The sequence below is a fragment of the Sebastes umbrosus genome, chromosome 11 (assembly GCF_015220745.1).
Source record: "Sebastes umbrosus isolate fSebUmb1 chromosome 11, fSebUmb1.pri, whole genome shotgun sequence".
NCBI lineage: Eukaryota > Metazoa > Chordata > Actinopteri > Perciformes > Sebastidae > Sebastes > Sebastes umbrosus.
The window spans coordinates 24184496-24210025 of record NC_051279.1 but is presented as its reverse complement, the minus strand read 5'-3'; the positions used below and the strand labels follow the sequence as shown (position 1 = coordinate 24210025).

At 40.3% G+C, this 25530-nt stretch overlaps 1 protein-coding gene across 3 annotated transcripts in view; it reads right to left on the bottom strand.

Moving 5' to 3' along the window:
* The window catches only part of LOC119496547 (DENN domain-containing protein 4B-like), a 34105-nt gene extending 13782 nt beyond the window's left edge, over positions 1 to 20323 (bottom strand). The window contains exons 1-11 of one of the 3 annotated variants that reach the window (XM_037783931.1): positions 20192 to 20323; positions 11662 to 12030; positions 5918 to 6173; positions 5516 to 5585; positions 5221 to 5390; positions 4377 to 4618; positions 3548 to 3614; positions 2795 to 2853; positions 1035 to 1179; positions 268 to 443; positions 13 to 113 (exon numbers count right to left, since the gene is read on the bottom strand). In XM_037783931.1, the coding sequence (XP_037639859.1) occupies positions 13 to 113; positions 268 to 443; positions 1035 to 1179; positions 2795 to 2853; positions 3548 to 3614; positions 4377 to 4618; positions 5221 to 5390; positions 5516 to 5585; positions 5918 to 6173; positions 11662 to 12011 (1636 nt within the window). In that variant the 5' untranslated portion in view covers positions 12012 to 12030; positions 20192 to 20323. Of the gene's footprint in view, positions 1 to 12; positions 114 to 267; positions 444 to 1034; positions 1180 to 2794; positions 2854 to 3547; positions 3615 to 4376; positions 4619 to 5220; positions 5391 to 5515; positions 5586 to 5917; positions 6174 to 11661; positions 12031 to 15790; positions 15984 to 20191 lie in introns of those variants that run through there. The other 2 variants (XM_037783933.1, XM_037783932.1) reach the window with 2 other exon arrangements.
* Positions 20324 to 25530: the final 5207 nt, after the last annotated feature.

The following is a 25530-nucleotide window of genomic DNA, read 5'->3' as shown; positions in this document are numbered from 1 at the left end:
AGCCTTACTCACTCTTCTCCAGGGTCTTGTGGAGGTTGGTGAGGGTGTTGAACAGAGTCTTGCCGTGCTTTCTGGGTAACGATCGCCATGACAGCGGCTTCTTCTCGTCTGACCTAAGAAAAATTCAAGTAAAATCCAAAGACAATATGCTTCATTTCAACATAACACTTGGTTTTATTATAGACCGACTTTAATGACACATTTAGCTCTTTACAAGCAGCGGTGGAAAGTAACTAAGTACATTTACTCAAGTACTGATGGACTCACTGGAAGATGGTGTTGGTGTCTAGGTCGACACACACCACATCGGTGGGGGGGTCGTACAGGTCGAAGTAGCTGGAGTGGACGCCGACGATGAAGGGCATCGGCGCCAGCAGGACGTCGGCCATCTGCAGCGGACACAGAGGGATGTAGGGACAGAGCCAGCGCAAGGGGAAGCTTATCTGGAAACACAGAGAGCAGTATTACAGTAAATACTGTCAGCACAGTAACTCAGTACATTTACTCAACTGTTTGTTGATGTTTTGGCCAAAATCTAGAAGAGAAAACACCTTGTATAAAATCTGATTTAAAAAAGTTGTTAAAACGACAGATATGACGGATGGATTTGAGTAATTCATTAAGAGATGTCCGATACCATTTTTTTCTCCCTGATACCGATTCCAATAACTGAACTTGTAGTATCGGCCTATACCGAGTACAGATCCGATACCAGCATGCTAAAAAACATATATAGTTATTATTATTATTACTATCTAACCACAGCTACTACACTACTACATGTTCATCGCTCTGACTACCGTTACCATTACACTCTCCGCCAGCGCCGCACTGCTTTTGTTTGCTATCAAACAACAAACTACCTGCAATCAGTTCTTCTTCGCTGTTCTGCTTTTTTTCTGGGTTAATAAATGATGGCATCAGATCCGTGCATAGACAAATTTTAATGAGGTAAAACACTTCTTTCACAACTGGTGTGTGTGTGTGTGTGTGTGTGTGTGTGTGTGTGTGTGTGTGTGTGTGTTGAGTCTCACAGAGACGAGGGCCTCGCTGACGGAGGTCAGGACGTCGGGCCGGAGCGAGTGCAGCAACAGTTTGTGTTCGGTGAGGACGGCGAGCAGCAGCGTGCAGGCGTTTTCTGGACCGAGGTTCTGCAGCAGCTTCAGGAAGCTAGCACCACTGTAACACAAACAAACACACACACACACACACACACACACACACATATATATATATATACACACACCAGTTAATTTTGTATTTTTTAACAGCAATAAAACATAATTTCAAACATCATCCATTATTCTTTCACACGTCTCCCAGTATAAACAGATGTGTGTTATTATATGTAAGGGATAATATACAGCGAGCCGGTCATTGTTGTGAAAGAATCCCCAACAGGGCGATGCTGCACCCCGACATGAAGCGGAGGGGTCTCTCATCACCCTGAAGGGGATTCTTTCACAACATGACCTGCTAGCTGTACATTATCCTGCTATTTACTTAAGAAATCAATATATTTGACACAAAAATGGTCCACCAGAGTCCGACATCAGAGCTGCGCCCATAGCAACGGTCTGTTATACGAAAATTGCAGACCACAGAACGCCGTGATTGACCAATCAGAATCGAGTATTCAACACAGCCGTGTAATAATATGTGTTATCATGAACACGATCGGATAGTTTGTTTGTTATTGTGTGACTCTGATGAATCTGAAATAACCCTTTAAAACAAAATGAAAATATTCTAAACACAGCGAACACTTAAACTAATACAGATTTTCATTTGATATAGATGACTTCATGTACTAGAGGTAAAACTGGGACTATGGAGAACGACCTGAACTATCCCTTTAAGTCCTGTGTGTCCACATGTTAATATTCTTTCTACATGCATGGTTATTATTTTTAACACCACTGTGGATTTATGTTCATGTTGGACTTGTTTATGATTTATTCAGCAATGTGATCAAATACTTTGATTTGTCAGATATGTAGTTTTCTGGATTAGCCAAAGACAAATATTCGCAACTATTAATTTCATCAATAATGTATATACATAATCCCTCTGTGTATAGATATAAATAGAACTCCACCGGTATATACCATTTATTCTTTATAATAATACAACATTTTTTATACAATATCTCATCAGTATGCAACTAATAGTTAAGTTCTTATTCATCAGAATATAACACATACTGATCCTTTTGTACCTTAACTACGATCTGTGTATATGTATATGTCTATTTACTGTACATACACCAATATATTGTCATTTGTATATTCTGTCTTAATCAGCCCTTTACTAGTTTGCACTCTGGTAAGATGCAAAACTGCATTTCGTTGTACTTGTACTATGTGCAATGACAATAAAGTTGAATCAAATCTTGAATCTAATCTAATCTAATCTAATAAACAAAGAAAAAGATTAACTATAGCATGCTAGATATTGATTTCATGATATAAAACATATACTGGGATACATTTTTTTATTTTCCATTTCACACAACTTAAAGAAAAAAACACTGAAAATCAAAATGTATTTTATTACAAGTTAAATAATAATAATAATAATAATAATAATAATAATAATAATGTAATTGAGAAAAAAGAAATAAGAGTCCTCCCATGATAACACAGAAAACGAAAAAAAAGGGTAAATATAAAAATGATATTATACTGATAATTAAATATAAATAAAAATACATGAATCAACATAGAACTGATTGTTCTTTTATTATGAGTGATTATTAAATAGGAATATAAATAACGGGGGTCAGCAGACTGACCTGAGGGGGAGAGGAGAGGACACCGGCTGGCACAGCAGCAGGTTATCATACGGAGACAGCTGGAAGATAAAGTCAATGGTATTAATACACTAACATTTAATTTACAACTTGTTTTCATAGTTTGAGCTTTTGTTCCTTCAGTTATGACGAGATTTTACTCACCAACTTGACTGAAAATAAATAAAACACATGCCAGAAGCTGTACTGTTATACTGTATATGATAGGATATCAAGTCCTCCATTGTCTTCACTCTAATCTTCTGTTGTTTCACTGATGGATCCAGCTGTTGGTGAGTAAGATCTTGTCATAACTGACCTGAATGACGACCAATTTTTGGCTCAAGCAGGAATATTTACATTAAAATAAAACCCAACTCATTGACGCTATGACATCATCATCCACCTGCATGCAGCTAAGTGAAATCACATCTGAACCTGATCAATCAATGATTAAATCAGTGTTTAATTGAAAGAATTATGTCAAATAATGCTAACTGCTAATTGGAACCAATCAATTAAAGAACTGCTTGTGATTGGAAACAATTACCAGCTCAGGTTGTGACCTCATGACCGCCTACATCCTGTTGAGGGAGGAAGTGAAGGGTTAAAGTCAAAGGAAATTAAATTCTGTGCTGGTTATTTATATTTGTTCTCTCTTTTTCCACAGCATGTATTTATGTTGACGTATATAGTAATCTGATAACATCATATGATATTATTTTGCTGAGCTGAAGAGGACCAGACATCACATACCTGAACGAGGATGCGAGGCCGCTGGGGCGAAGGAAACGGGACGTTGTGCATGAAGCTGGAGATGTGTCTGCAGAGAGACAATCAATAACATCAGTTAGCATCACACTTCAGTCAATATCATGTCAAATATCAAGGAAATGTGATTAATATCTGATCACCACGTTCTCAAGTAGTATTCGTAGTTTGGTCACATTATTCTTCAGGGAGGGAACGCTCTAAATATCATTTGATAGAAGCTCCACTCCACTAAAGACTCAAAATTCAATCAAATGTATTCATTAGAACGAGACTTGTCCCTGAGACGTGGACACAATTCACAAATAGACGGGATCAAGAGAAAGAAAAAGGTTTTATTCCTCCATAATGTTGTCCAACACTCACATTAATAATCAAGACACTTTTAGCGGATGTAAACTGGCGATGAGGAGTTGTCCCCAGCTGGTTTAAACTGGATCAGACTAGCTTTAACTGGATCATACTGGTTCAAACTGGATCAAACTGGTTTAAACTGGATCGGACTGGTTTAAACCAGTTTAAACTGGATGGGACCGGTTTTAACTGGATCGGACCGGTTTAAACTAGTTTAAACTGGATCAGACCTGTTTGAACTAGATCGGACCGGTTTAAACTGGATCGGACCGGTTTAAACTGGATCAGACTGGTCTAAGATTACATTACAGCCCATATAGCGGCTGGCGTCTACAGGTTCTCCCTCAGTACAAGACACTGTTGTCCCCATTAATCACTGAGACACGAACACATGGTGAAACAGGGTCCAGGTACCTGATAATAAAACAGTTCTGATTTGGTCTACAGAGATCAAACTGACTTTTCGAGCGGGAGGACGTGGGGTCCGGAGATGGAGTATCTGTAGACGAAGGTGAGGAACTTCTGGAAGACGGTGAAGAAGGGCCACTGGGAGAGGACACAGATGCTCTTCTTCACCTGCAGACTGCGGTTGGTGATCGGACGGCGGTCGACCACGCTGAGCAGCCCGAGCCTCACGCTCTGCCGCTCCGACAGATGCTCCCTGGAGAAGGACTCGTAGAACTGGATGGCCGCTCCGTAAACCTGCAGGAAACAGAGTTTTAATGGGTCAAACACTATCTGGGTCTAAAGACTTTTCTCGGTTTTATATCACTCTGTCTTTGGCTTCTGGACATCTTTCAGTATTTTCTAACAAGTCCATGTGCCAGCCCAGATATCAGTAGCATCACCTTGTTTATAGGATTAGTAGAAGTAAATTAATATATGAAGGCCTTTCCACAGGAGCAACTTCTCATGTTATTGAACATTTTGTCATTTTTCACTATTACCACCTTTGCATAATTTTCAAAAAGCACACAAACAGCCCATATCATATCAACCCTCTGAGATCCACAATAGACCCGTCGTTCCGTCGATAAACTTGGAGCTCATCAATGCTTTACCCTAGCGAGCTGGGTCGTAACAACCAGGTTTGGGTACACATGGGTATTAGATAATAGTTACTTAGGAGCTTAATACTTGTATGTATGAGTGGTCAGGAGAGGTGATAACCACTAATATGGTTTATCATATCTAAACAGAATCTAGGGATGTATAGAAATTAAAAAATCCCACCAGATGGTAAATTACATGGACTAAAATCCACCCTTTGTGTTCTGAGCAGAAGTGTGTTGTTGCTTCCTGACCTTGTCCCCGGAGGCGGAGGTGAAGACGAAGGTGGAGAAGACGGGCAGCTGGTACTTGGTGTTCAGAGGCCAGCTCTCCACGGTGACGCCCATCGGCAGACAGAAGACCGGCACCGACTCCGGCAGAGGAAAGGCCTCGAGATCCTCCTCCGGGTACCGGCTGATCAGACCTGCAGCACACAGCACCATGTTAACATAGATAACAGCCAGGTTTTATGCATTTATCATCTAGTCAACAGAGCATTTCCATGTTAACATGGTTGGTTATTTTGTGTAGAGCGCTGCTGGTACTCACTGGCTTTGTAGAGCAGGGCGTTGGCTTTGGCCACAGCTCTCTTGTAGCACACATACAGAGCCGGACCCCACTGGAGACAAACAACACAAACACAACGATGGAGATAAACTCATTAAAACAGAGGGAACTGTCTAACAGGTCTAGATGTTTCTGTGGCAGTAGAACCAGGGGATCACACTTTCATTTTCTTTAAGCTAAAAGAACAACATTACCTGTAAATGGACAGGTGTTTCTGACGAGATGTTTGATAAGCTTTTATTTCTTATTTCCCTGTTTTTTTCTCAGTGTTTCCCCCTTTTAGTCATTTTAATTTGCTGTTTGAATCTCTGAAAGACTTTTATTGTGAAACATCTGCAGGAAGTGTTGGCCAGTAATAGCAGAATGTGACGGCGGGACACTCACCATGCCGGTGTTGAGGTTCTTGTCGACGCGGCAGAAGGTGTGAGGAGCGACCTCTCCTTTGCTGGGCAGCAGCAGGGCGATGTCGGTGACGCCCAGCATGTGGAGGCCCTGCGAGTCCAGAGCCCGCCGATACGTCAGGAACACCCTGTGGGCCGTCGGGGCACCGCCGGAGCTCAGGCTGGCTGAGCGGCTGTAGGGCGTGGTGTCGATGACGTACCAGCCCTGCTTCAGCTGCTCCTTCCCCTCATACAGGACGCTGTAGGGACACACACAGTAAACCTGGTGAAAAAACTGTACACCTACAGAAGGTTAGAGTGTCTGCTGTAAAACTTTTCCTGGGCTGCGCTGAAGCACATGAAGACCTTTGTGCTCATCATTTTAATCAGAGCGTTACTGTGTCAACATGTTGCCTCATTATAGTGCTGATCAATAACTAATCAACAGCTGTGACAGCTGGTTAATCAGTGAAGTCATTTTATTTAGGCTGTACTCAGACACAGCAGTGCTTTAACATCAGCCTGCTACCAGTGGATTTACGGATGTTTATTGGTTTTGATGATTAATCTAAAAATATCGGTATCATGTTTAGAACATTACTCGTGAACCTTTGTGCGGCGCATGCGTGTACATTTGATTAGCACAAAATCGGCTGAATGTAGATTGATGGGTCATAACCGATCATTAGCAACCGATGAGCTCAGGGTTTTAACGCTGATCAGCGGGACAAGCCAGACTACAACAGTAGTAGTAGTCTGTACTAGTAATAGTACCTCCGCCTCACAGTTTAAAAGCCTCTGCTTTACTGAAACCTGACTCTCACAGCGTCTGATCAAATCCTGACGGATGATCTCACAATACCTAGAAAATATTCACACATGGTATCTACCTGCCTGCTGTCTGTCACCTACAAGAAAAACAGCTGTAATCTGATGTCTAATGTCAGAGGATTAGCCTCATTAGCCTCCAACAGCAGCGTAATCCAGAGGAATTAACCATCTGAACAACAGCTGTAATCTGATGTCTAATGTCAGACGATTAGCCTCATTAGCCTCCAACAGCAGCATAATCCAGAGGAATTAACCATCTGGACAACAGCTGTAATCTGATGTCTAATGTCAGACGATTAGCCTCATTAGCCTCCAACAGCAGCATAATCCAGAGGGATTAACCATCTGGACAACAGCTGTAATCTGATGTCTAATGTCAGACGATTAGCCTCATTATCCTCCAACAGCAGCGTAATCCAGAGGAATTAACCATTTGAACAGATGTATTCTGATGTTTAATGTCAGAGGATTAGACTCATTATCCTCCAACAGCAGCGTAATCCAGAGGAATTAACCATTTCAACAGCTGTAATCTGATGTTTAATGTCAGAGGATTATCCTCATTATCCTCCAACAGCAGCATAATCCAGAAGAATTAACCATCTGAACAACAGCTGTAATCTGATGTCTAATGTCAGAGGATTAGCCTCATTATCCTCCAACAGCAGCGTAATCCAGAGGAATTAACCATCTGAACAACAGATGTAATCTGATGTCTAATGTCAGAGGATTAGTCTCATTATCCTCCAACAGCAGCGTAATCCAGAGGAATTAACCATCTGAAGAACAGATGTAATCTGATGTCTAATGTCAAAGGATTAGCCTCATTATCCTCCAACAGCAGCGTAATCCAGAGGAATTAACCATCTGAAGAACAGATGTAATCTGATGTCTAATGTCAAAGGATTAGACTCATTATCCTCCAACAGCAGCATAATCCAGAGGAATTAACCATTTCAACAGCTGTAATCTGATGTTTAATGTCAGAGGATTATCCTCATTATCCTCCAACAGCAGCATAATCCAGAAGAATTAACCATCTGAACAACAGATGTAATCTGATGTCTAATGTCAGAGGATTAGCTTCATTATCCTCCAACAGCAGCGTAATCCAGAGGAATTAACCATTTCAACAGCTGTAATCTGATGTCTAATGTCAGAGGATTATCCTCATTATCTTCCAACAGCAGCATAATCCAGAAGAATTAACCATCTGAACAACAGCTGTAATCTGATGTTTAATGTCAGAGGATTAGCCTCATTATCCTCCAACAGCAGCGTAATCCAGAGGAATTAACCACATGAACAACAGATGTAATCTGATGTCTAATGTCAGAGGATTAGTCTCATTATCCTCCAAAAGCAGCGTAATCCAGAAGAATTAACCATCTGAAGAACAGATGTAATCTGATGTCTAATGTCAAAGGATTAGCCTCATTATCCTCCAACAGCAGCGTAATCCAGAGGAATTAACCATCTGAAGAACAGATGTAATCTGATGTCTAATGTCAAAGGATTAGACTCATTATCCTCCAACAGCAGCGTAATCCAGAGGAATTAACCATCTGAACAACATATGTAATCTGATGTCTAATGTCAGAGGATTAGTCTCATTATCCTCCAACAGCAGCGTAATCCAGAAGAATTAACCATCTGAAGAACAGATGTAATCTGATGTCTAATGTCAAAGGATTAGCCTCATTATCCTCCAACAGCAGCGTAATCCAGAAGAATTAACCATCTGAAGAACAGATGTAATCTGATGTCTAATGTCAAAGGATTAGCCTCATTATCCTCCAACAGCAGCGTAATCCAGATGAATTAACCATTTGAACAACAGCTGTAATCTGATGTCTAATGTCAGAGGATTAGCTTCATTATCCTCCAGCAGCAGCGTAATCCAGAGGAATTAACCATTTCAAGAGCTGTAATCTGATGTTTAATGTCAGAGGATTATCCTCATTATCCTCCAACAGCAGCATAATCCAGAGGAATTAACCATCTGAACAACAGCTGTAATCTGATGTCTAATGTCAAAGGATTAGACTCATTATCCTCCAACAGCAGCGTAATCCAGAGGAATTAACCATTTCAACAGCTGTAATCTGATGTTTAATGTCAGAGGATTATCCTCATTATCCTCCAACAGCAGCATAATCCAGAGGAATTAACCATCTGAAAAACAGCTGTAATCTGATGTCTAATGTCAGAGGATTAGCCTCATTATCCTCCAACAGCAGCGTAATCCAGATGAATTAACCATTTGAACAACAGCTGTAATCTGATGTCTAATGTCAGAGGATTAGCTTCATTATCCTCCAACAGCAGCGTAATCCAGAGGAATTAACCATTTCAAGAGCTGTAATCTGATGTTTAATGTCAGAGGATTATCCTCATTATCCTCCAACAGCAGCATAATCCAGAGGAATTAACCATCTGAACAACAGCTGTAATCTGATGTCTAATGTCAAAGGATTAGACTCATTATCCTCCAACAGCAGCGTAATCCAGAAGAATTAACCATTTCAACAGCTGTAATCGGATGTCTAATGTCAGAGGATTAGCTTCATTATCCTACAACAGCAGCGTAATCCAGAGGAATTAACCATTTCAACAGCTGTAATCTGATGTTTAATGTCAGAGGATTATCCTCATTATCCTCCAACAGCAGCATAATCCAGAGGAATTAACCATCTGAAAAACAGCTGTAATCTGATGTCTAATGTCAGAGGATTAGCCTCATTATCCTCCAACAGCAGCGTAATCCAGATGAATTAACCATTTGAACAACAGCTGTAATCTGATGTCTAATGTCAGAGGATTAGCTTCATTATCCTCCAACAGCAGCGTAATCCAGAGGAATTAACCATTTCAAGAGCTGTAATCTGATGTTTAATGTCAGAGGATTATCCTCATTATCCTCCAACAGCAGCATAATCCAGAGGAATTAACCATCTGAACAACAGCTGTAATCTGATGTCTAATGTCAAAGGATTAGACTCATTATCCTCCAACAGCAGCGTAATCCAGAAGAATTAACCATTTCAACAGCTGTAATCGGATGTCTAATGTCAGAGGATTAGCTTCATTATCCTACAACAGCAGCGTAATCCAGAGGAATTAACCTGCTAAACAACAGCTGTAATCTGATGTCTAATGACAGAGGATTAGCCTCATTAGCCTCCAACAGCATAATCCAGAGGAATTCACCAGCTAAACAACAGCTGTAATCTGATGTCAAATGTTAGAGGATTAGCCTCATTATCCTCCAACAGCAGAGTAATCCAGAGGAATTAACCAGCTAAACAACAGATGTAATCTGATGTCAAATGTTAGAGGATAATGTCAGAGGATTAGCCTCATTATCCTCCAACAGCAGCGTAATCCAGAGGAATTATCCATCTGAACATGAGGGAAACAACAGAGGAGAGTCTGTTACATAATCCTCTGGATTATATAAGATTAAGATTTAATACGCATCACATCAACTACAGCCACTAGAGGAGGGTTTCTAATCATCTCTAATTAAAACCGCTGAATCACTGTGTTTATTATTAATTAATTATGAATCACAACAGCCCTTCGTTCCTTTAGTTTGATCACAAGAGTGAAACTAAGAAATAACACAAAGACTGCCTTCATCTCCCTGAGGACAAAGTCCTGACTAATCTGCAGCCAGCGAGGAGCAGATCCTCATCATCACCATCACAACATCACATCAACCACAGTTTAACACGAGTATTAACATTCAAATGTCCAATGAAAACAACTAGAATGCCAACAATTAGTTTTCAACCAAAAATATCAATATTATTTGATGGTTCCAGCTTCTTTAATGGTCCTTGTTTTAACAATATAGTAGTATATATAATATAAATATTAGGACTGTGTAATGGCGAGAATCTGGCGATACGATGCGTATCACGATACAGGGGTTACCATTCAATATATTGCAATATATTGTGATTCTATAAGCAAGGTGATATATTGCGATATTTTAAAATCTAATTTTAGCAAAACTGTCATAGTATAAAGAACACACCATCATCTGCATAAAATCTGAGTTTAAAAAGTTTACTTTTTTATGCAGTCTGAACAGTGAGATCTGCATTTGCATTCATCACAGTCCCTGTAACATCCAACTGGAGCTGCAACTAACCATTATTTTCATTGTCTATTAATCTGTGATTATTTTCTTGATTAATGGATTAGTCGTTTGGTCTAAAATATGTCAGAAAATGGTGAAAAAACACTAGATCAGTCTTTCCCAAGGCCCAAGACGACGTCCTCAAATGTCTTGTTTTGTCCACAACTCAAAGATATTCAGTTTACTGTCATAGAGGAGGAAAGAAAACAGGAAACTTTCTTCTCTTATATCATGAAAATAGTTCACCGAGATGTGTTTCTGAAAACATTTTGTGAGAGAAATAATCCATGTTGATGAATGAGTCTTTATTTTAGATCAACGGTTAGTTTAAAAGTTTCTGGGGAGTTTCCAGAGTTTCCGCCCCTGATTTACATAAAGTAGCCTAGACCTCAACTTTATGCAAATGAGGAGTGGGCGACGTGACGCCTCGTCTCTGGAATCGTGCCGCTATGCTACCAGAATGCATTGCACGGCTTCTTACAAGGACAGAGGCTGGGGACAGGTACCATAAGACTCAGCTGAGACGGCACCGTGCAGACCGCTGCTGACCAGATCAACATGAGAACAAGATCTGTAGAGTAAAAACACTCCAATGATTGAAATGTCTTTTTTACCATGTTGTAATATCGGGGCATTAGCCAGGATACAGTGATTTGTGACCTTAAAAAGAAGGTGGGACAGGCGCCCTCGCCATCCAGCAGTTGTTCAAAGATATCTCCGAGAGGTTGGACTAACTGACAGCAACATCAGACTGAGGCAGGTAATCTCACCCCAGGTCCAGGATGGGCGGTTTGTCTCGTCCTCGGCGGTAGCACAGGTACAGGTGAGGGTTGTTGATGAGGCCGGCGCTCAGCTCGGCCGAGTGTCCGCCCAGCGTCCGCTCGATGCAGGTGAAGCCCTCCGGCACTTCCTCCCCGAGCCCCCGCGCGATCACCGCCAGGTCCGTCACCGACTCCACCGATCGGCCCGACGAGGACGAGGACGAGGAAGAGACTGAGGAAGAGGGGGAGGAGGACGACGAGGTTTTACCATCCTCGTCCAGGGGCCTCCAGGCCCCATCAGGGTCCAGACCTGCCACTACAAAGTAGTCCACCAGCTGGGGACATTTCTCCTCTGTCATGGCGTCGGTCTGCCCGCTGCTGCAGAGAGAGGAGAGAGTTCAATATTCACACATGTCAGAGGATAGAAAGCATCGGTCAGTGAAACATTTTTTTTACAATTCTGAAATCGATATTTTAATACCAGAATCGATATATTTGCTTCATTTGAGTCTATGCGGAGGTAGAAGGAAGTTATCGCTTTTATTGTTGTAGTCTGAATAATGTGACGACATATCCGTTCCGTATCCTTCAACCAAAACAAACCGCAGAAAGTAGAAAACGTCGGAGGGTCTGTGTGGATCTGACCTGCACCCTCCCATTTTAAATCCAAAGTGGTAAACACTACACATACAGTACAGTATGTAATTATTCTCACTGACGTGCATCTCAAGTCACAGACCCACGTCACGACATGCAGCAAACTGCTGGTGATCATTTCAAAGGTTTTACTCAATAATAAAAAAGTCACACTTTTCCTGTAATAATAATATTAAAACTATTACTAATAATAATAATCAGGCTACACTAGCCTTTAACCCAGATACACGTCAGAGTGCAAAGGGACGGCTCTTCCCATCGCTGTCATCACAGGGTGAAAGTGAGAAAGAAGTGCTAACGAAGAGGGGAGGAAGTGGAACGAACGGGGTCAAAAGTCAGCTGGCAAACAGGAAGTAGACTGGCAGCCTGTTTCCTGGTGACAGAACACACTGTCATCTTTTCAACTACACATCTGTGTGTCTGTATATACACACTGTGTACACACTGTGTTTACTCATGGACATCGTCATGACGGGTGTGGAGGCAGCATTGCATTGTGGGAATGTCCACCTGCTTATTAAACGTCTGCAGTCAAAATATCCATAGGGAGTGGTCTGCTGAAACGCAAAAATACAAATACCAATTTTAGCTGAAACAGCTGATTTCACCACAATCACTTCCCTTTTTACATGGAGCATGTGCAACAATGGAAACCACACACACACACACACACACACACACACACACACACACACACACACACACACACACACACACACACACACACACACACACACACACAGAGAGAGAGAGATATGCAGCAGCAGATTTCCTCTCTGACAGAGGGAACTACAGTACATCGGTTTACAATACACAGCATTTATTTTATATTATTATTAAATCATCGTTCAGATAAAATATTAATAAAATGACAAAGACGAAAGGTAAATCAGTTCAAAATGGAGATAAAGGAACAGTCACAAGTGATAGAAGATGAACTAATAGTTCCAATCTTGGTTTGGGCTCTACTGTTTTCAACATGGCGGCCGGGTCACACTGACGGGTTCGGGAAGAATACCCCCTAACCCTAACCAATAACCAATAACCCCTAACACTAACCAATAACCCCTAACCCTTACCAATAACCAATAACCAATACCCCCTAACCCTTACCAATAACCAATACCCCCTAACCCTAACCAATAACCAATAACCCCTAACCCTAACCAATAACCAATAACCAATAACCAATAACCCTAACCAATAACCAATAACCCCTAACCCTTACCAATAACCAAAAACCCCTAACCCTAACCCATAACCAATAACCAATAACCAATAACCCCTAACCCTAACCAATAACCCTTACCAATAACCAATAACCCCTAACCCTAACCAATAACCAATAACCCCTAACCCTAATGAATACCTCTTACCCCTAACCCTAACCAATAACCAATAACCCCTAACCCTAATGAATACCTCTTACCCCTAACCCTATACCGTTACCCCGTACCGTTCACCCCTGTTGCATATCATGGAGCTCTGAGTGTCATTCTGATTTCTACTGTTTCTATTGTCTTTAATGCTGAAAAGACAAATGTTCTGCCTTTGTGTGACAATAAAGTTGTACTTTTTTCTAAAGTACTTTTTCAGTACCTCAACACCAAACAGAACTTCAGTATGTACCATTCATGTACTGAAGAACAGACTGGATATGTACACCAACATCATGAACATTTGTATGAGTATATCCATGTTTAATGGCAGACGGCAGGTACTTTTGTTTGTTTAAAGGACACCTGAAGCCGAAGCACCAGCATACTAACCCTTTATCACACTGTTCAGTCAGGGTGGTAGTAAAAAGGAAGTGAGAAGCCTGAGAGGAAGTCCTTGCAAACTTTATCAAATGAAGCACTTATTAATAAAAAGTACAGCTGCTGAAACCTGGTTCCCCTAAAACCACTTCTCTAAAACCCGAACAACTCTAACCCACCTGCTTCCGGTCTGCACCATCAATCATCTACAAAATTGAATTATTCATAACACAGGACATTCAGTGTATATATATAAATATATGTATATAGCGACGGTCTGTTATACGTAGCGATGGTCTGTTATATGTAGCGACGGTCTGTTATACGTAGCGACAGTCTGTTATATGTAGCGACGGTCTGCTATACGGTCTGTTATACATAGCAACGGTCTGTTATACGTAGCAGCGGTCTGTTATACGTAGCAATGGTCTGCTATACGTAGCAACGGTCTGCTATACCTAGCAACGGTCTGCTATACCTAGCAACGGTCTGTTATACATATCGACGGTCTGTTATACGTAACAACGGTTTGCTATACATAGCAACGGTCTGTTATACGTAACAACGGTCTGTTGTACGTACCAACGGTTTGCTATACATAGCAATGGTCTGTTATACGTAACAACGGTCTGTTATACGTAGCAATGGTTTGCTATGCATGTTATAAGAAATAACAGACGTAGGACGCCGCAATTGACCAATCAGAATCGAGTATTCAACAAAGCCGTGTAGTAAATATATATACACATCTATCTGTGTGTGAGATGGTACACGGGGGGGGGGAGGGTTTCGTGGACCACAACAGCTCTTTTGTCTCCTCTGGGCGTCACGGCAACACATCAGCATCTCACACAGCAGCGACTGACATCATCATCTCAACACGTTCAATGGGCACATTCTCAGTGACATCACCATCACTTGATCAATCCCATTGCACAGAGGAGTGGACATAACACGGAGAGGAGACTGTTGGGTCTAAACAACAATGGAGGCTCCTGAAGAGGTTAGCACAGCTGCTGTGATAGCATCGATTCTATCAGAACTGGAGAGGATTTCTTCATAAAGAAGAGCGAAGAATGACACTGAAGGATTTTCTAGATGTAAAACATGTTTTCACTCTTCTCCTAACTGGCCTCAGTAAGAGTTTGACTGACAGATGGTTCATCCGATCGCCTGCAGAGTATTCCAAACAGTTTCCAATGATGGCTGCTCAGATGGTTCTGTGGAACAAACCATCTGATGGGTCAGGTTACCCAAACCGAACCCAGAACCCTCTCATCATCATCATCATCATCATCATCTAGGCTTGGGCAATCGTCTATATATATCTTCAAATTGTCCTGATGACAACATTTGACAGAGCAATCCCGGTCTGGTTAAACTGGTGCAGACTAATTACTGGAGGTGTAACTATCGTTTAATCAGAAAGCAACAACTCAGCGTTAATGATCTAAATCAGGTGTTTAATCATAAACTCCTCACAGCAGCAGTCTGTGATCAGATCACTTCCTCGTCATCATGTCTGTATTTATGAATTAAACTCGTAACAGGAAGTTGATTAACATCACGTGTCCTTCCATCGACTGCTGAGGATGTTCATACCATTCATAAAGTCTGGGATCGTTTTAACTATAAAAGACTAAAGAACTGATCAGTTATATAAACAATTTACAGATTCTGATACATGCTAAAAAGCGCCGTCTGTATTAAAGTCAAAAACTTACCACGAGATGTTCAGCTTCAGATAACGGGTTTGTGAGAAGCAGAAACAGGATGGGGAACATATTAATCCTCATATATGAGAGGAAGACGAGAAACAGAGAAACACCCACACAGGAAAAAACCAAGTGACTCTGGAATCAGAAGCAAATACCGAGAAATATTCTAACTTTGGTCATCCAGCAGCTGCAGGTGAAGAAGTGAAAGTAAACCTGAGGGATTTCATCACTTTGAAATGCAAAAAACAGCCTCTGCTGACGTAACAGCTACTTCCTGTCAAGGGCATCATCTTTAGTTTCCATATCCACGCCTTACTGTTACAAGAGGAAAACCCCAGGGTTTCATGTTAAACGGGTCATGATGAATTCAGCCCACAACAAACACTGATGTATTCATGGTCTCACAACCAGATGCACCTTTAATATCTGTATTATATACAGTATACTGTATATATCCCTTTAGATCCCTCAGCGGAGAAGTGGAGCTCACTATATTTACTTTGTACTAAAGTATTTTCTTCTCATGCCACTTTATACTTCTACTGCACTGCATTTATATGACAGGAGGGCTGTCCCTAATACCAGTTTTTGGGCTTCGGTGAGAAATATTTGAAGGTATTCAAAGCTTTGGCACGGCTTATATATTATATTTATATTATTATATTATAATATCATTACAGACAGAGTGAGACAGCAGAGCTGAAAGTGGAGGAGTTGAAGGAACTGCAGACTGCTGAAGAGAGCAGCAGATTAATATTATACATTATATTATATTATATATTATAATCATGATTACAGACTGAGCTGAGAGTGGAGAAGCTGACTGCAGACTGCTGAAGAAAGCAGCAGATTATTATTATTATATATTATATTATTATTATCATTGTTATGATTACAGACTGAGCTGAGTGGAGGAGCTGACTGCAGACCGCTGAAGGAGGTTTAAATATCTGCCGTCTATATTTAGTCCGTCTGCTTCATGAAGAGCAGCATCAGGACGCTGAGAGGACACGAAGACTAAAATTAATTCTGAGGAGACGATGTCAACACCAAACCTTACTACTGATACTGCTCAACAGTACTATCTACTGATACTGATCAACAGTACTATCTACTGATGCTACTGATACTGATGAACAGTACTATCTACTGATACTACTGATACTGCTCAACAGTACTATCTACTGATACTGATCAACAGTACTATCTACTGACACTACTGATACTGATGTACAGTACTATCTACCGATACTACTGATACTACTGATACTGATCAACAGTACTATCTACTGATACTACTGATACTACTAGTACTGATCAACAGTACTATCTACTGATACTACTGATACTGATCAACAGTACTATCTAGTATAAACAGTCTAGCAGGATTTGACTGTTGTTGGTGGAACTCTAGCATGTGAACAGTGTCTGTGAGGCAGAGCTCTAGTGTGTGAACGGTGTCTGTGAGGCAGAGCTCTAGTATGTGAACAGTGTCTGTGAGGCAGAGCTCTAGTATGTGAACGGTGTCTGTGAGGCAGAGCTCTAGTATGTGAACGGTGTCTGTGAGGCAGAGCTCTAGTATGTGAACAGTGTCTGTGAGGCAGAGCTCTAGTGTGTGAACAGTGTCTGTGAGGCAGAGCTCTAGTGTGTGAACAGTGTCTGTGAGGCAGAGCTCTAGTGTGTGAACGGTGTCTGTGAGGCAGAGCTCTAGTGTGTGAACAGTGTCTGTGAGGCAGAGCTCTAGTGTGTGAACAGTGTCTGTGAGGCAGAGCTCTAGTATGTGAACGGTGTCTGTGAGGCAGAGCTCTAGTGTGTGAACAGTATCTGTGAGGCAGAGCTCTATTGTGTGAACGGTGTCTGTGAGGCAGAGCTCTAGTGTGTGAACAGTATCTGTGAGGCAGAGCTCTATTGTGTGAACGGTGTCTGTGAAACAGAGCTCTAGTATGCGAACGGTGTCTGTGAGGCAGAGCTCTAGTGTGTGAACGGTGTCTGTGAAACAGAGCTCTAGTATGCGAACGGTGTCTGTGAGGCAGAGCTCTAGTTTGTGAACGGTGTCTGTGAGGCAGAGCTCTAGCGTATGAATAGTGTCTGTGAGGCAGAGCTCTAGTGTGTGACCGGTGTCTGTGAGGCAGAGCTCTAGTATGTGATTGTTTTTGTGAGGCAGAGCTCTAGTATGTGAACGGGGTCTGAACAGTATTCTGTCACAGACGGCGGTGGAGGACGGAGGCCGGCTGCTCGCCAACAGGACCGCCGGCTACTCTACATGATGTCAGAACCAAGTGAAACAACGTCAACTACAGAGGTCAGTACACAAGTCAAAGGTCACAACACCACAACAAGCTCCTTATCATATTTCTAGCTTTGCTTCCCTCAAGGCCTGTGGTCGGTTCACACCTGTTAGAGAGTAACTCTGGAGGGCGACCCGACAGCCTAGCAGTTAGGGTGTAAATGAGCAGCGAGTTGCCGGTTCGATCCCTGGCTGGCCGGACCTTTTTCCCCACGCTTCCCGTCTCTCTCCACTGTCAAATTATAAATATTAATATATATTAAATAACATATTAAAAAGCAATTATTCAGTACTGAAAAAGAACCAATAAGAGTCCGATAAAGAATTGAACCGATAAGAGTAGTAGAATCAATAAAATCCTACCGATATCCGTCCCTATTGAACGGTGGTCTATTATTTTTCGCTGCAGTACTGCGAGCAAAGCTGAGTGGCTGGGTATCTGGGTTTGATTATACATCCACGGTCTGAACATGAGAAGCTGATTTATCCTTTTAATTTAATTATTTTCATTTATTGAGAAAAGAAAAACTTCTACAACAGTGATACAAACTGTGTTCACACCCTTCAGGAAATATTCATGACATACAGCTCTAGAAATGTTTGGAGGGAGTGTTGAGGTCCTCAGAGAGGGATGAGGGACGAGGACAGCCCCTCTGAGGATGTTACGTAATCCTACTGAAAACTAGAGTCAGTGAAGGCAGCTCAGCAGGAATGTAGACCAGCCAGTCGGAGTGTTGATTCCTCCCAACGAATACCCAACAGAGACGGATTCCCTCCAACGAACACAGATCAGAGACGGATTCCTCCCAAAGAAAACCGATCAGAAACTGATTCCTCCCAACGAACAGCGATCAGAGACTGATTCCTTCCAACGATCAGAGACTGATTCCTCCCAAAGAAAAAACGATCAGAGACTGATTTCTCCCAACGAACACCGACCAGAGACTGATTTCTCCCAACGAACACCGATTAGAGACCTGCAGGGAGCTCAGCTGGAAATGTGTTTGTACCCAGTGCATGCTGGGACATGCTGCAGCCCCCTTCCCAACCCAACCCCCAAACAGGAACATCTGGTACTGAGACAGATGTGTTGCTGTTCATGATCTGGATGACTCACCTCTTCCAAAACTATTCCACAAATATTATTTCAGCATGACGCTGATCTGACGATCACTAGTGGACAGGTGTGAATGTAGAGGACCCGCTCCACCAGGTGAGCTACCGGGCTGGTCTGATCGGTAGCCGATCAATCTGGTTTGATCGGTAGCCGATTGATCGGTGCGTCTCTGATCTTAGTGTGGGTGAAGTATATGGGCGATATTTACCAAAAATCTGATCTGGGTATTTTGATCGCTCTACGGCTTTTATTCATTATTTAATGATTTCCTGAATTATTTCCTCCCACATTTTATGTTTTCTGTTTGCTGTTATTTTACTTGATGGATGGATAGATGGATAGATAGAGTGCATGAGGAGGACGGATGCAGCCTCACTGCTACCAACAGGCCCGAGCAGCAGCTGCTGGAGCTTTAAACTGAACCCCCTCTCACTAGTTCCGTTATCGGACACGGCTCTGCACGACCTCAACTCGCTCATCTTCAGAAACGTTTGTGACGTAATAAGAATCAGCCGGAAACGGTCACGGCGGTTAAACGTGTGTACACGAGCCCTGCATCACTTTCACCGTGTGTGGCACGCGATGGTCGCCTGCAGCTGCAACGCAATGTTAAAGCCCGGAGTCAGGAAGTCGTCGGGTTCCATTATCGGACGCAGACACACCTCGGGTCCGTCAATAATTCGTGCTTTTTTTGTATTTCTGTGCATTTCTCGGTAAATATGCGTTAACACCGGGAACAAACTGTTCTCACGTTCACTGGTGTGTGACTTTATAATACACCACTATATATATATTTACTATATTATAGGCGACATCATGAAGGAGGCGTGTCCGATAACGGGCGCAGGCAGCGATGTTCCCGTTAAACGACATAACGTTTGTTAGCTACCGTTACCGTGTTATTAGCTCTCTGAAGCTAACCGGGCGACGGTACCGGGCACCGGGTCCGTTACCGTTACCGGGGTGACTCAGCAGGTTAGAGGAGTGATGGAGTCGCTCGTACCTTGTTGTCTGTGCTGGTTGTTCCCACAGATCTCTGGGAGGATCATGTTCAGGTCATCCTCTCACATGTGACGTCCATGTTTGCTTTCTGCTCCGAGCCGCAGCGGCGTCAAGACCCACAGCTACACTTCCTGTTTCCGGTCACAAGCTTCAAAATAAAGGTCTCCATGAGAGCGCTTCAGAGTCAACGTCATTCTCCTCAGATGAATCACATGATATTCTCACTCATTTGTTCTTCCAGGCCTTATAGCTTCAGTCCACATCTGCTGCACGAAACCTTCCTATAATAAATATTTCATGTATTATTTCCATCCGTACATCAATGGTGGACGCTCTGATTTCAGACACTTCCTTGTGACAGCCAAGGCCTATGGAAGGGAGGCTGGGTCACGGGCAGACATGGGTCTTGCGGTATGGGGGTATAACACATGCGCAGTGTAACTCTCGCTGTGGTCGTGCGTTGCGATTGGCTCAATTTTGGTGAGTGCAGGCCAGATTTTACTGCACGTGTGTAATACCCCCAAAGATATGACGCGTGACCCAGCCTCCTTTCCATAGGCCTTGGTGACAGAGGTATTTGAACCAAGATTCAAAGATCAACACCGCCACATCTGAAGGAACCAGTAAACACCACCACATCTGAAGGAACCAGTATGAAATGAGTGTGCTTGCATAGAAAATATCAGTCACTGATATCTGTATAGCAGCTTTACAATGATCAAGACTTTAAGACTTTCTGCTCTTATTTTGAAGGGGAGCACCTCTGTTTCCTGTGTTATTGTGTCTCTTGATGCAGCTGCAGCTGTCAAACAGAAACTGACTGGGTGAATTAATTCTTTCCCTTTCTGAATGTTTAAGGTGTCAATCCTTTAGATTTCAGTCCTGCTTGAGTTAGAATTTATATTTGAGTGACAACAGTGGATTTGTGCTCAGAGTTTAACCCTTTTTGGTGATACATGAACAGAAATAAAATAGGAAATTACTATTATTATTATGTACATCAGCTTCCAATTTTCAGAATCGTGTGCATAGCTCCATTTTATGTGTATACAACAGCATTTTTTTTCGGTAATGTCACCACAGACACCCAGTTCATAATACTTCAAATACATAGATATCATTCTATTAATATTATTATGAATACATTAACAACACAATTATTATTACTTATACATTCACATTATTAACATTATTAACACAGAAAGGGAAAATCATGCAGAAATAAATACCTCAATTTGCAAAATGCATATATAAATACACACATTTAAAAATAAATATGAAATAAATTGAAAAATTATTTGAAAAATAAATAAATAAGTGACTCAATGAATAAATAAATATGTCATTAAATGCAACAAAAATAATAATACAAATAAATGCAGCCCCCTTATTTGCATAACGAGGCAGAAATGCATAAAGAAATGTAAAAAGAAAAGAATACAGAAATAAATAAGTTTGGGGAAATTGATTAGGGGTGAAATGCAAAGGGAAAATTGTGCAGAAATACATAAATACATAAATAAACACATCTAAAAATAAATAATAAATAAATAAAAAAAACATGCGAAAATAAATAAGTAAAAAAAAATAAGTGCAAAAATAAATAACTAAATAAAGATAAATGCAAAAATAAATACATAAATAAATAAAAGGAAAAATTAAACATGAGAGTAGATAAATAGGGGAATTAATACAAAATTAAATAAATAAAGAAGCAATTAAAACAGAAAAATCTATTTACGTCCCATTTTATCAATTAATTAATGGTTACATTTATTTTTCATATTTTTGCTGCATTTAATGACATATTTATTTACTCATCGAGTTATTTAGTTATTCATTAATTTATTTTTTATTTTGGCAGGTTCCGTCCTCCATACATCAGCTTCAACGTCTTCTTCATGGGAGTAACTGGGTTTTAAAGCAGAACAAAAGGCTCTGTTTACGAGAAGATACTCAGTGTGTATAATGGGGAGAAGAACAGTGATGATGACACATGAGGATCTACAGCCAGAACAGAGAGAACATGTGTGGCCTCTGCTGGTGAAACCCATGAGGTGCATTAATGAGGAGAACCTTACAAACATCGTCTGTTATTGTGGATCATGCGTTGATTGATTGACATGGGTTTGTTTTTTTTACTCACTCTGCTTATGATTGCTTTCTTTGGAGGACAGAACTAAAATAAAATAAAATAAAATAAATATTACTCTGTAAATAAATGAATGTCATTAAATGTACCAAAAATAATATTAAAAAAACATGCATTAATTAATTGATTAAATGTGATGTAAATAATATTTCTGTTTTAATTTGCTTCTTCATTTATTTACCTTTGTATTAATTCCCCTATTTATCTACTCTTCTATTTAAATATCCTTTTTTATTTATTTATTTACTTTATTTTGATTAACTTAAATGTATTTATTTATTTTTGCATTTATTTTTTATTCACTTGAAATTTACTTAAAAATAAATGTATTCATTATTAAATTTATTTATTTTTGATTTTGGCAGGTTGTGTCCTCCATACTGGCAGCCCTATGCTTTACTGTAAATTGAAACTCACCAACCTTTTTACGTTTACAGCAGTTCAAGTTCATTTGTGTGGAACATTTGGGTGATAATAATGTTAATATGTTAGTGATAATGTTAATAATGTTAATGTGTTAGTGATAATGTTAATAATGTTAAAGTATTGGTGATAATATTAATAATGTTAATGTGTTAGTGATAATGCTAATGATGTTAATGTGTTAGTGATAATATTAATAATATTAATGTTAGTAATAATGTTAATAATGTTAATGTGTATGTGATAATGTTAATAATGTTAATGTGTAAGTGATAATGTTAATAATGTTAATGTGTTAGTAATAATGTTAAGATAATAATGTTAAACAGAGTATTTGTACAGTGAGCTATTAGTACGTTTACTGTAACAGAGTATTTTTACAGTGTGGAATTAGTACTATGACTGTAACAGTACATTGGTACAGTGTGGTAGTAGTACTTTAACTGTACAGTGTATATAGAGTATATAAGGACAGACTGCAGTTGATCCAGGTTTCATTAGTTTATTTTCTGTAAAATAATGTGAAGGTACAGTCTCTTTAAAATCTCTCCTGTTAGCTTCAGAAGCACCTCTGGTTTAAAATATATATTCATATGTACAACACACTCAACATTCCCTGCTTATTTAGTACAAGGTTCAAATAAAAATCTCAATACAACAAAAAGACAATTTATTATTAAACAAAGCAAAAGACGCAGAACACTCATTTTATTCTCCAGAGCCCAAAAACATGAAAAACTAACAATACCATTAATAATAATAACAATAATAATGAGAGCAATCAGTATCATACATCAATAAAAAATATGAAAAAATATGAAATAATATGGCCTTTAACTGATCCCTAGTCTGCACGCACACGCACGCACGCACACACACACACACACACGCACATACAGGATGACGTCAATGGGTAAATTATGGGATGGTTTTAGTTAGATGATTTTGATTTTTTTTTTCAACCAGTTGACTGAATGTTTGACCTTCTGAGTGACGCCTGTTCTTATAAAAAATGATTGAGAACGTAAAAAAAACAATTTTCATAATTAATATTTGAATATTGGTTCATATTAAAGGAAAAAAAAATCCTTTAAAAAGAATTTTAACAGTTAAAAAAAAAACAGAAATGAAAAATGTTTTCTCTCTAAAACCGATTTGTTCCTCGTTGCTGATCTTTACTCTTGAAAAGTTTAAACATCATTTGGACATAAACAACTTTGAATCTGATTTCCAGGAATAAATGACCATCTGTATTTCAGTGACTCGCCCCGCGTTACCTCGACTTCTAGAGGAAAACATGAGCAGAGAATAAACGAAAGTCTTGATGAATTGAAGTCAATGGAGGCCACGTTTAACAGCAGCAAAACTATATCAAGACATCCGTTTACAAACTCTGTCACAAAGCTAGCGTTGGTGACGTGGAACAGAGCTAAATTAGCTAGCTGATATACAGGGACTGATATACAGACGGTGAAGTATTCCTTTAAACAGACACATTCAGAGTATTTCTACTCGCATGAAATAAAAATACTCTGAATGTGTTTTGGAAGAAATGAAGAGAGAAAGGACTTAATGTTTTTTGGGTGGGAACATCTGTTGTCTCTGTTGGTCTTAAAATGACCCTTGATTAAAGGAAGCTGATTTTAGGCTCATAAAGACGTGAATGACTCGTTAAAAGACAGAAGTTCTGCATAAATTCAGTGAAGGAAGCTGATCATCGATCTGTTCAAAATCACACAAACATCAAACACTCAGTGCTTCAACAACAGAACAAAACCGATCCAATTCACCCCCCCCACCAGTCCTACAGTTTGACTCTGTGGCTGCCAGCGCCGACAGGAAACGACCTTCCCCCAAACCGAACTACCATCCACCACCCCCAAACAAACGTCACCCTCCTCCACTGCAATCTGACCTTTCATAACAGCAAATAATTCACTTTCTTTTAGCTGTGATGACTCCCACAGAATAGAAACAGGAAACCAGAGACACATAACCCTAACCCATAGACATACAGTATATACATAGACGCCGCATTGACTCCTGGATCGTACGTCAACATGGGTGCCATATTGAACCTGGCAAGGCTGACCTGAAAACACATACAAGTGAACGGGGGAGCTGCTGTTTTTCTGGATCAAAAGCTCTATAACATCTACATTTCTGAACCGATTTCAACGAGTCACGTTCCACCAGGAAACCCTTATATGGCCTGAAAAATGTTACCGACGTCCCCAGCTTAAGGAAGTGCTGATCATCGTTTTTTCAGACCCATTTTCGGAGAGATGGAGCAGGAGAAAAAGAGAGAGGATGGTCTTTTATGATACTATGGTGGCCTGTAGACACACTGGGGACAGATATTGATGTTTAAAAGACATGGAAAAGTACATTTTGCATAATAGGTGACCTTTAAGTCAATTTGAAGTGGGTAACGTTAACTGTAGACACAAAAGTATTTACATTTCATTGTACATTATATTATATTATATTATATTATATTATATAGGGACCTCTCTACAAGTATTAACCTTAACCAAGGAAAATACTACTACTACTACTACTACTAATAGAACTAGACAAACGTGAGTTTTAACAATTTCTTCTGATAAATAATCATTTTCTATCACGTCAGTAATTCAGTTCATGTCAGCCTACGGTACATAATCGCCTCCTAAGCGTCTAGCGGCTATTATAGCTGAACTATCCGGATTCTAAGTAACTGGAGACTAAACTTTATTTTTCTACTCCTCATAGATCATAAACCC